This window comes from Lutjanus erythropterus, chromosome 22 (genome assembly GCF_056507025.1).
Source record: "Lutjanus erythropterus isolate fLutEry1 chromosome 22, fLutEry1.hap2, whole genome shotgun sequence".
NCBI lineage: Eukaryota > Metazoa > Chordata > Actinopteri > Lutjaniformes > Lutjanidae > Lutjanus > Lutjanus erythropterus.
The window spans coordinates 6,622,855-6,635,354 of NC_139338.1; the positions used below are offsets into that span (position 1 = coordinate 6,622,855).

General features: G+C 39.8%; 1 protein-coding gene across 1 annotated transcript in view; it reads right to left on the reverse strand.

Annotated features, from left to right (window-relative positions):
• Positions 1-3,663: 3,663 nt before the first annotated feature.
• The window catches only part of cmah (cytidine monophospho-N-acetylneuraminic acid hydroxylase), a 33,941-nt gene continuing 25,104 nt past the window's right edge, over positions 3,664-12,500 (reverse strand). The window contains exons 14-15 of the mRNA XM_084711217.1: positions 5,967-6,082; positions 3,664-3,826 (exon numbers count right to left, since the gene is read on the reverse strand). Coding sequence (XP_084567343.1) covers positions 3,691-3,826; positions 5,967-6,082 — 252 coding nt within the window. The 3' untranslated portion in view covers positions 3,664-3,690. The remainder of the gene's footprint in view (positions 3,827-5,966; positions 6,083-12,500) is intronic.

The window sequence follows — 12,500 nt, forward strand, 5'->3', positions numbered from 1 at the left end:
ACTTGTTTAGCACACCCTCTGGCTACCCAGACTAGTGGTGTAACTTTAACATGTGATGTTTAGTTATAATTTGAGAAAGATTGTAACCAGGCCACCATTTCTTCTTGTAGGCTGATGAAGCACTGCCACAACTTGCATGTGTTGCCCAGCAGTATGTCTCACATTTCGTTGCACTGATTGGTTGTACGTTTCTCCATTTGCACCCAGGAGCATTTTGGTCTGCGCCCACTGATAATGCTACTTGGAAGTAGAAAAAAAAACTGAGAGGTTCCAGAGTACTGCTACTACTACCTCCCCAGCTGCTGAGAGTGCTTTTACACCACACTTGCTGGAATCTTCTCTTGACCAAAAGGGGATTCTCCACCTTCCACTTAGGACTACATTACCACAACTAGACTACTTCCTTCACTAATAGCCAGATATGTCATCCCTTACCCTTTCCTTTCCACAAGGCTTAGTCCAAAGAAATCATAGAGGCAGACAGCTAACTGCAGTTGACTGTGCTGTATGCATTCAGACTGGACCAAAATGTTAGAAGACCATTTCTTTCTTTCATTTCTACTGGTTTAGCATTGTACTAAAGTCCAGTCTTTCTTAAACTGTAGTATCAAGTTTAATTAGGAGTGGGCAAAAACAACATCATTAAGTTGGATTTTTACTCATGCTGACCTGGTTTCTGGTGTGCCGTTTGTCTTTTATGACTAAATCCTGGCATCATTTCCTGGTTTGGCAATGACATTTTGAATTTGAAGTACAGTTTTAGAAAAAAGTCTGTTCTTTTTTGTGGCCAAATTTGGCCAATATTGAAACAAATCTCCAAAAGAAGCCAGTCCTTTTTTTTTTTTTTTTGCATTTAACTCAAATTGGTTGCCGTAGAGTCATTTTAACAAATAATAAAACATTTTTAATCCTCAGCCAGAACAAATTTAATTTGTTTGTGAATCCAAGGTACACAGTGACAGATATCTTGTTTGATGATGATGCTCACCCAGTACTGTCTCTCTAAAAGTTACCAGCAGGTGTCCTCAGTCACATTCTAAACTACTGTTCAAACTGAGCCTGCCTCCAGTCACATTTTGCATTTGGACCTGTTTGCTTAGTATTTACATTGTAAATCATCATTGGTTCTTAGCTGACTTCTCTGGTTAAATAAAGGTAAATAAATAAGTGACATTAAATTTTCCTGATGATGCTAAATAGATCCTTAATAATTGTATTGTTGCTCTGTCACAGTATATCATGATGAGCTGGAAAACACATAAATCGTGGGAATTAACTCAATCTCAGCTTTCATCCTTCTTTCTTCTGGTGTTACTTTGACTAAATGCATTTCAGAGTCAGTTTCAGCATTAGTGCTATGAGAATGATAATTATTCATTGGGGACAATCACTAATCTTACTTTATAGCTGATTAATAGTGCTACACAGAGCAGGCAAAGTAGAGGGCTTTTAAATTGAGTTATAATATCAATTCCTGATGTTTTGGCACAGAACATTATGTCTTGTAATGTGACAGTACAGCCATAACTCTTTTCAACTAGATCCTTTTGCAGCCAGAGAGTAAAGTGTATTTTCATAAAATGCAAGTTTTTAAAACCACCAGATATGAGGTGTGAATCCTTATATCTAGATAATTTACACCACAACTGAGTTTGACTCAGGACTCAAAATTCTCTACAATGTCAAATGTTTTTTTTATTTTTATGTTTTTGTATATTTTTTATATACTCTGGATCAAATGACTATGTACACATAGTAATGTGAGGGGGGACCGTGCAGTGATGAAACCAAGTTCTCCTCATGTATATCTATATTTTTTACCCATAACTCTGCATTTATCAGCCTGGCAACCAGCTGTTTTTCAGCAAAAATGCTCAGATAAACCGACCATTCACAACCTGGTCGACAAAACCACAAAATTAACAACTAACTGATGAACACAGAACATTTAGCTGCTAAAGAGCCCAACCTTCTCAAATAAAGAGAGCTAAAGTGTGAGTAAATATTAACCAGAAACAACTCTGTGTGTGTTACATGAGTAAATAAGCTAAAATGTTCAGTATATCAAATTTATAAAATGGCCATAAATCACACAACAAACCCAGTTAATTCAGTTTTAAAGAAATACATATTATTGAGTAAACTCACAGAAGAAACAATTCAGTTACATTATATTTAATTCACAAGAAATAAGTGCTAGTTGTAGGGAGAGATGAAGAAGTGGTCTGGAAACAAATAAAAATTCACAGCAGCACATTATAATTTGATAGATGCTGTTAGCACTCAAACATCAGTGGCCAACAAAGCTATTTGTACCCAGGGTGGAATTCTCTACAGAGAGTCTGGTGGGAGTCGCCATGTTGGCCCACTGTTTTTGCCCTCCAGGTCACCACACGTCACATAACTGTGAAAACTATCAATAGCCAATGTGGCTATTTACACCAAGGTGTAAATAGTCTACCATGGCAGATACAAGCTCCCAGGTGTGCACAGCCAACTATGCTATTTGCACCTGGGGTGTAAATAGCCAATGTGATTATTTTCATCTGCAAGATGATCTTTTCCTAAACCTAACCAAACTATGACTCAAAACTGAAAATATAGAACAGATTACTTCAGAAACTGACAGCTGACTGTAGAAGTCAAATGTACTGACTTCTAATTAGGTCACTTGACCAACACACAAAATTCACACTCTGTGGTCATAGACTAACAAGCTTTGATCAAGCTGTTAAGTTCTTTATATGGTACACCACAAATCATTTTACCACTATGCCACTATCTATTTTAAAGTGTATCCACTGATTATTAATAATAAATGACTGAGTAATGATTAATACACAACTAATGCAGCATTGAACAATGGTATACTGTGATCCTTCACTGACCCTAAATATCCACAATCACACTAAGCGGTCACACAAAGGTGGCTGTTAAAGCCAGTGTTACATTTTCCATGTCTGGCATCATTTTTTCGCCATCAGGGGCTGAGGCCACTGTGCTACAAACAAAGCAAAGTAAATATATATATATATATATATATATATATATATATATATATATATATATATATACACACATATACACACACACACACACACATATATATATATATATATATATAAATATATATAAACATAATTCAAAGTGCTTAATAATAAATAATTATAATGTTGATGTGTTGATCTGTTATCTCAATCATAACCTGCTCTGAAGCAGGCTGAGTGTATAAGTGCATAAGTTACCGAGTTACCAACAATGAAAAACCCAGGGTTAAATGTGAAGTTACCTTAATAACCCTAAATCCTATTGTGAAGTATGCTGTGTTCATTTCTTTGTAGGAAAAAAAGTTGAAATGTTTTTCTGTGACATGCTAGTAGTAGTGAACAGTCATAATATCATCAAAGTGGTTCAGTAATGGCAGTTAAACACCAATATCTTCATAAATGTTGCTACAGACGTGATGATCTTGACTTGACTGTAGTGTTTTTAGCTCTTCTTTCAGTCCCATGCTTCAGTAGTTAAGTTGAAATTACCTGGCCAGCATGAAATGTATGTAAATTAAACTTAAACAAAAATCAGTCACTTGATCTTCACATGAATAAAAATAAATGAATGAATGGTCAGAAAAGGCACAGGCTTATACAGGGGACCTCCCCTACTTTTTCTTCACAAACAAATAGTCCATATTCATAAAACTACACAGTTCCATCCCCGCGGCTCATCTTGCGTTGTTTCAGGCTCCTGAATGTCAGTCTCCTGCTGCAGGAAGTTGTCCCACTCTGGCTTGCAAACTGGCAGCTCTGTCTGGAAGTGGTTCCAAAACCTGGAGACCGACAGGACAGACTGAAGTTTAGGACATTTACAAATAAGTGGGCATCACAGTGAATCAAAGCAACAGTAAACATTTTGTGCAATGTGTTCTACATTACTGAAGACTGATTTAGCTTAATCTAATCAGATAAAAACCCGTACCCTAAATATAACAAGGCTAAAAAGATTACATGATGTTTTCTGAAATATTTTTGACAGGATGAAGAAAAACACTTAACTGTGCTCACCAGGGCTGGGTATCGGAGCTCAGTACTGATAAAGTATTGATTAAAATAACCCAGTACCAAGCAGTACTGAAACTTGTGTCAAATGATGCTTGCATTCAATTCTTTTGGTACCCAGATCTAGAAAAACTAACATTCATATGGTTTTGCTCGCAGCAAATCACTGCAAGCATTCTTCATAAAGAAGAACTTTAAAAAAAAAAAAAAAAAGGTATCAAATGACGTACTGAATTTTAAGGGTACTGGTACTCATACTGGTATCATGATTTTTCTTTTTAAACTACATCTAGCCTTTGTGCTCATAGTCAAAATTCAATTCAAAATCAACTGGACGTTTTAGTTGGAGTATGTTGAAGTTCAAGTGTTAGCACTGAGTGAAGTTAAAGTGAAAATGCTGAAAATGCTGTGTCAGTTTAAGTCAACACACTGTGAGGCATTGCTTTGTCAGCTGAACAGTATGAAAAGGCAGTTGAAGAGTAAGTATGTGTAATCACTGAAAGCAGTGGAATTGCCTCGTAGGATGAAGCAAAAATAATGAAAATGCTTCATCAGCATACTAATGCCAATGCTACACAAGCAGGCAACGCTGAGTCTGGTTAGACCACAACTGAAACATTGGAATCAAATCATACCAGTCAGACAGCTACCAGAGAGTACCCTTGTTTACATTTTAGTTTTACATGTTGTTGCTATGGTTACTACCACCACAGGGTGTGACCATAACTTTGTAGGGACGTCAGTGTGTGGAGATTCAGCCTGCTGCACTTTGGGATCCAGGAGGAAGTGAATGATTTGAAAACTCATCTATGTCTCATTTTCTCACCTGTCCTGTAAATACTTAAAGTCTATGGATTTAACTCGTAAAAATAAAGAATATGATATCAAAGTGTAGTTTCTCATTAGGCATCCACGAAGATCAGAGTGAAAATAAACGTTCATAACCATTAGAAAACCTGGTTTAAAAAATAGCACATTTAGACCATTTCTCCAGATTGTATAGGCATGGCAGATCACATTTTGATTGACACATCTCTCAGGAGTCCCAGCATGGAAGCTAAACATTGTACGGCTATACACTGTTTCATAGATGGGGTCAACAGCAAAACCTAAAAAATAAAAATCAGTCTAAGTGTACACTATATTTAGAATATTTTTGCTGCTTAACTTTGCTGTCAGACAGGGTTTTCCAAGGGCAAACTGAAGCCGCTGGCCATGCTGTCTTTAAAACAATCAAGACTCCTTTGACAAAAGGTTAGGGTAAATTACCTTGATCTGTTAGTTTGTGTTATTTTATGACTTAGGTAGTTCTGATCTGAACTAATGTTACTTGCCGCAGGTCAAGGAAAAGCTGAACCTGCCTGCCCGTCTGCCTACCTGCATTTATATCTGCCTGTCTGTCTGCCTGCCTCTGCCTGCCTGCTTACCAATCCCTGCCTGAAAGGCCCTCTTCATCACTAAATCACTAAAATCACCCTTAGGTCTTTTCCACCACCATGGTCCCAGCCCTGTTCTGGTCCAAGCACCTAATTTTGAACCATTCTGAGCATTTCCACCAAAAGTTGGTTCTCAGCAGGAAGCAAAAAACAACATGTTCTCCTTGGGAACCAAAGTGGAACTATAGGTTGTGCAGACCTCTTTATGATAACATCTTTGATGACAATGATCCCACTCAAAAATGAAGGAAATATGGGTTGGTTCGCTAGATAGCAACACAGTTTCATGAATGTTAAACAGAACTGGTTCATGAACCAGAGCTAATTTGGTTGAAAAAGCTTCCTGTCTGCCTCAACTGTGGGTCCTTTCCCTGTCGCCAGTCCCTCACCATGATGACAGATTGCTTAACATTTTATTACAACCAAACCCTGAACATAAATAAAGGAATTTTTGATAAATGAGATGTGTGCGTACTTGTGGTGGTAGATGTCCGGGTTTCGGCTTATGCGGTTCTGGAAGCCGATGTACAAATCATCCCAGAGGCGGCCGTGTAGCACCACGTATCTCATCACCCCAATCCTGTTTTTAATCTGTAGGAAAGAAACCAAGAAACATGCTCTGACAAAGCAAGACACTAAACTTCAGGCGTCTGGCATTCTTTGCATAACTTCCTCAAGGCATGACTGTACTTTGAATAGCACCTATGATATACTTACACTACATACTGTACACATGTTGCACAGCCCACCTTAGTATACCTAATGTATACTTTCCCAGACAGTATATTTACTTGTCACTTCGTCAGGGAAGGACTGGGAATGTTTCGATGATGACATGACTGCCTGTCCTAAACTCCTAAACTTCTGAACAACTGCTAATAATAATCAGAACTACTACAATAAAAGACAAAAACAGAAGGTAAGAGTGTCTTCATTTGAAAAGAATAATAAGTACAAAGAAAACTCAGATTGATAAGATGAAAGCAAAGTTATACAGATACTTAATACAAACCCAATTCCAAAAAAGATGGGACAACACAAACCTGCAGGAATTCAGGGATTTCACCATCTACAATCTATAATATAATGATCCAGAGAAATCTCTGCATGTAACGGCCCGTGACCTCTGACCCCTCAGGCAGCACTGCATTAAAAACTGCATTAAAAATCCACATCGTTGTATAAAGGATACTACATGGGCTCAGATACACTTTAGAAAACCATTGTCAGTAAACACAGTTTTTGTGGACGTCGGACGTCGTGTCCTCCGGGCTAAAGAGGAAAAGGACCAGATTGTTACCAGTGCTAACTTGAAAAGACAGCATCTGTGATGGTATTTGGGTGTGTTAGTGCCAATGGCATCATGGGTAACTGTCATATCTGTGAAGGCCCCATTAATGCTTAAAGGTACATACAGGTTTTGGAGCAACAGATGACGTCTTTTTCAGAGACATCCCTGCTTATTTCAGTGCCAAGGCAATGCCAAGACACATTGTGCACATGTTCCAACAGCGTGGCTTCGTAGTAAAAGAGTTTGTAGTGGAAAATTTCTAATCATCCTGTTTGCATAGTCTTTGGTGATGTTGGCACTTTCCATTGGGGTATTTTTAACTAGGTAAGCAGAGCCTCTGCAATTCTGCAACAATCTGAGTGTGTCTGAGGTGCAGATTTCCTCCCAGATTTCAGGTATTTAATTATTTTAATTGCAAAGAACCTAGCTAACTCATTTGCTGCATGTCATTCCCCCTCTCTCTACCCCCTTTCCTGTCAAGGCAAATGCCAAAAAAATGATTTAAACATAGTAAGAGAGCAACAATTGTGTTTGAGCACTCTGGTAATGTTTGTGAGTTATGTGTGTTAAAACAGAGTAGAGGTTTGTAGAGTGTGTACAATTTCAAAGATAATGGTTGACTTATGGGGACTAATAAGAGAGTAAAAGATAAGAATTGAACTAGAAGGAAAATAAATGGTTGTGTGAGAGTGTGGAGGCAAGGCTCCACTCCTAAAAGCCTTTAATGTTGGGGAAGTGTATCTGGGGGCTCCTGCATTTCTCAGTGTTGGAGAAATGTATCTGAGGAAAATTTGGTCTGTTGAGTTTCCAGATCCGAGGTAGGAAGGAGTTAAAGAATTTAGAGATAAAGCAACATATGACTATGGCAATACCACCACTTGTTACTGAATTGTTTCAGCTGAGTGCTGGTGTGTTTCATTGAAGGGAAGGGTTGCATGGGTCGTGAGCCAGAAATAGAATTGCCTAAGAGAGGCAGAGGTGTGCAATAGTGATCACAGTGTGAATAGTGCTTGTAAATAATGCTGAATGAAATTTGAAATAGTATATAAAATTAATGTAGGAAAGTGAAGTAGTGGTGAATAATATATTACTGTATGCTAATTGTGTAAATAGAGTAAGGATACTTGACATGTATATAAAATAGGGGGTAAAACTGAAAATAGCTGTTATAGTAAATGATTGTTGTGCTGTGAAGAGGTGGAAACTAGACTGAGATGTTGAAGCAAAAGATGCCATGTCCAGGCTGAAGAAGAAAACTAAGACAAATAAAGAGAGGGAGGTGCTGGGATGGTTTAAGAAAGGATATCATAGACAAATGCTCCTTCAGGAAGAGAGAGGGAGAGAAGCAAAAACAACACACACTGCACCTACATTATCAACTGCCCCACCTTTATATGAATCAGAACAGGCCCCTAGTGTAGGATTATATCCAGTAAGAGACTTGCATTCAAGTCAAGGGGCCAAGAAGTGGAAGATGAATTAAAGGGCACATTCACTTTGACCTTGAATGAACATGTGAAAGAGGGAGAAACTATGCTGCCAGTGCCAATGACTGTGAGGTGGAAGAGGAGACTGAAGAGGAATTAGAGGATGAACTAGAGGAAGAAGAGGAACTAAGTGAAAGATCCTTGGTCAGAAATAGGAGAGAGACTAGGATGGCAGCAGCTCGAGAACAAAGATTTAAAACTGCAGGAACAGGAGAGACGAAAAGCACTCAAGGAAATAATAAAGAAAGAAAAACGAGAATTGGAGCGGTTGAAGAAACAACAGCAAAAAGTGAGTGGAGCTCGTGTGGAATATACACATGGGTCAAGGCAGAAAAGAACAAGGCAGGCAAGCTAAGGATCATGGGAGGATAGTGAGCAGGATGAGCTGCCCACTGTGCCTAACTACAGAGCCAGAAATTATTTGGACTCAGAACTCCATGATGATAAGAGAGAGCAGCTTAGATCAGCCTGTCACACCTGTTGGAGACATGATCCTGCCCATTACACCTCCTCCCAAATATTCCACACCCAACGCTCCAAGACAGCCACCTCAGAGTCCAGGCCAGAGAGGCCTGCAGCCACAACAATGCCTCCCATCCATGTGCATGTTAATCAGCCACCTCAGTACAATACAATGGAAGGCAATTATCGCCCAAGAGGACAGCCAGGGATGAGAGGAAGAGGAGGCCGCTACAGGGGAAGAGGAATCCTGCCTCAACAAAACTACGGACATTCACAATCCACACCACAGCTTGCATCATCACCACCTCCAAGAGAGGATGTTTGTTTGGTATGTGAACAGCCAGGCCATCGTTGCCGACCAATCCCTGGATGGGTCCAGCAGCGGACTGGCAATAGGGATGCCTAGAAAAGCCTGAGGGGAGATAATGTCACCAGTCATTTCATCACAGCCACAGGATGAGCCCACTATATCCATTTATGATGGATACAGGTGCAACATACTCATGCATTGGAAAAGAAGGCACAGGGCTCCATAGCAAATAAAGTTATGGTGGAAGAGAGAGCTTGCAAAGTTATGACAGTGACAACACAGCAGGAAAAACTGTTAAATCCCTGAACAGTTGTGCTCTTAACATAAGACAGATGTGGGGTTGGTGAAATAAGCTCAGCCTGTTCATGTCAAAATAAAATCTGTATCACATCTGCAGGGCTTAGATGTCCCAAGTACTGTATTACAGTATGCAGATGATTTGTTGATTTGAAGTTCTTCTAAGTCACAGTGTGAAAAAGACTCCCTTGCTGGCCATAAAGTAAGTAGAGACAAACAACAGTTCTGCCAACAACAAGTTGAGTATTTGGGTAGACAACTTTGTGGGGATAAGAGACGCATAGCCCTCTCACAGCTTGCGGCAGTCTCAAAAGCTCCAAAACCACAAACTGTGGGGCAAATGTTATCCTTTTGGGAATGACAGGGTTCAGTAGACCTTGGATATGTGATTATGCCATTAATACTGCTCCATTGAGAGCCTTAATAAAAGCCACAGGGCAAACAAACAATAATGTTCAGTTGTCCTTGACCTAGGCTGCAGAAGGTGCATTTCTCTCATTGGAAAGTGACATGCAGTCTGCTCCAGCTTTGAGAAATCCAGACTATACTAAACATTTCCATCTCTATGTTGCAGAGAAAGCAGGCTATGTCTGTGCAGTGTTTATATATATACATATATATATATATATATATATATATATATATATATATATATATATATATATATATATACACACACATATATATATAGTCTATTTATAGTACAAAACTGGACAATGGACAGCAGGGCTGCCACCCTTTTATCAGGGACTGGCTGCAGCAGTTTTTGGATTTCAGAAGGCATCATCTTTGACTATAGGACATCCAGTAACTTTGTACACATCCCACCAGTTATATGCTCTGCTTACAAGCCCATGTTTTGTTCCAACTCAAACCAGGTGTACAGGGTATGAAGTAATTTTAGCTACTCCTGAACTGACCATTCAACGTTGTAATGTGATAAATCCAGCTACTAAAATGCTACTTCCAGTAGATGGAACACATCATGATTGTATACATGAAACAGATAGAGAAGTGGGATAGTATCATGCAATTAAATGCTGATGACAATACCCACAATCACAAAAGATTGATCAACCGTGCTCTGCCCAATTAGCTGACATTAAAGCTTTGACAGTTGCATGTAAAATGGCTGCAGGTAAGCGAGTAAATGTATACACAGACTCAACATATGCCAATGGTGTATGTCATGTACATGCTAACATTTGGAAACAAAGAGGTTTTCTTAGAGCTGATGGAACACCTCTAGCACATGGAGAAGCCATTTCACAATTATTGTAAGCCCTATGTCTACCCATAGCTGTGGCAATTATAAAATGCCCAGCTCACCAAAGGGCTAATAATGTCATTGCCAAAGGAAATAATCTTGCCGATGAAGCCGCAAAACAAGCAGCAGTGGGTAATATAATGGCTCCTATTTTGGTTGAAGAAGATATGGCTCCTATCACTACTTTAGAATCATTGGTAATACCTCAAAATTGAGTATCAGAAGCAAGGGCCAGCATGGTCATTTTCTCTCTCATGGTCATTTTGTTACCAATTTCACTGTTGTGTCATGCAATTATGTCTACACATAATTGATCATTGCTCAGGAGGTGAAATTTTGAGTAAACTCCAACAGGTATGGTGGTCACCTTATATGGCAGCAACTGTTGATAGTCTTGAGTGAATGTGAGATATGTGCACAGTATAAGGTCAGGAAAGCTCATATTCCAGTTCCTGATGGCCCTTTTAGACATATTATCATGGATTGTGCTGATATGGGAATTGAACAATGTGTAGGCAGATATAGATATCTTTTTCTTGTTGTCTGTAGATTCAGCAGATCGGTTGAGGCTGCTCCTACAGCAAAATAGGATCATAAAACAGTGGTTAAGTTTTGTACAGGAAGGTTTTCTCCAGATTAGGAATGCCAGATACTGTTTCTTCTGACAGTGGCCCAAGTTTTGTGTCCAAGGTGGTACAAGAAACCATTAAACAGCAAGGTATTAAACAAAAGTTTGGGAGTGTGAATCACCCCCAGTCACAGGGTTCTGTTGAGCCATTGCCTTATCTTAGGGGTCCCACAGAGGGATCCTCACTAGCACCACTTGAAAATGAATTGTCGGATTATTTAAGACATTTGTCTCATATCTGCAAGGTCATCTTTCAACAGATGAAGGGTGCCACTGAGAATTGTACAGGGGAAGTCTCTGCTGAGGGACAGCGTGTACGTACTGGTGGCCTGGTGTGCGTTAAGGTTTTCAAACGGAGGTGGGATCAGCCCCGATTAGAGGAACCCTTTAGAATTACCTTAGAAACTCCTACCGCTGTCAAAGTGGACAGTAAGGACATTTGGTTCCACCTTAATCACTGCTGTAGGGTATACAACCCAGCGGGAACTGCACCTCCACGATGAATGTGGTAGAGCGCAGCTCCCTCTGGGCCGACCGGGGAAGGCGGAACCTCCCTACTGCTACCACACCAAGGGGCAGGTGCAACAACTGCCCCACGACACCAGCCACAAGTGATAAGACAATCTGCACGATTAGCCACCAGATGATGCACTGAACAGGAACCTGTATCAGAAACTGAACCAGAACCAGAGACAGAGATAGAAAGTAGTGGGTCACTGGGGGAAAGAGTTGAGGAAGTCAGAACCCCTAGTTCCCCTAGTTCAGCACACAGTGATCAAGGGGGAGGTCAAGATGAACCAGAACTAACTTCAACTCCAGAACTAACTCCAAGCCCTGGGGAAGGGCCTTCACAAGTTTTGCAGGAAGGAGTAGAAACCTACAGTCAATATGGAGAAGAAGAATCATCAGAAGACAAGTAAAACAGTCCTCTTGATGCCACTAACCTTTACACTGTTCACTTTGACACTACTAGTCCTTGCAGTCCTTACTCTGAATAATTCTCAAAAGTTTGAAGATGTAGATGTAATACCGGAAAACTATCACGAACAACTGATTGACTGCACGTTAGCCACGGGAGCTGTGGTTGCCAAACACAGGAAACTACCAGTTACAGAGTCCATGAATCTAACTTATGTTAAAACTGCTGTAAATAATCGAATGGTAATGTGAGGACCAAATGGTGAGAAGTTGCGTACACATGGCTGATGTTGGCTTATTACAAGATTAAAAGAGATATACATGCCCTAACTACATATAAGGCTGAGAC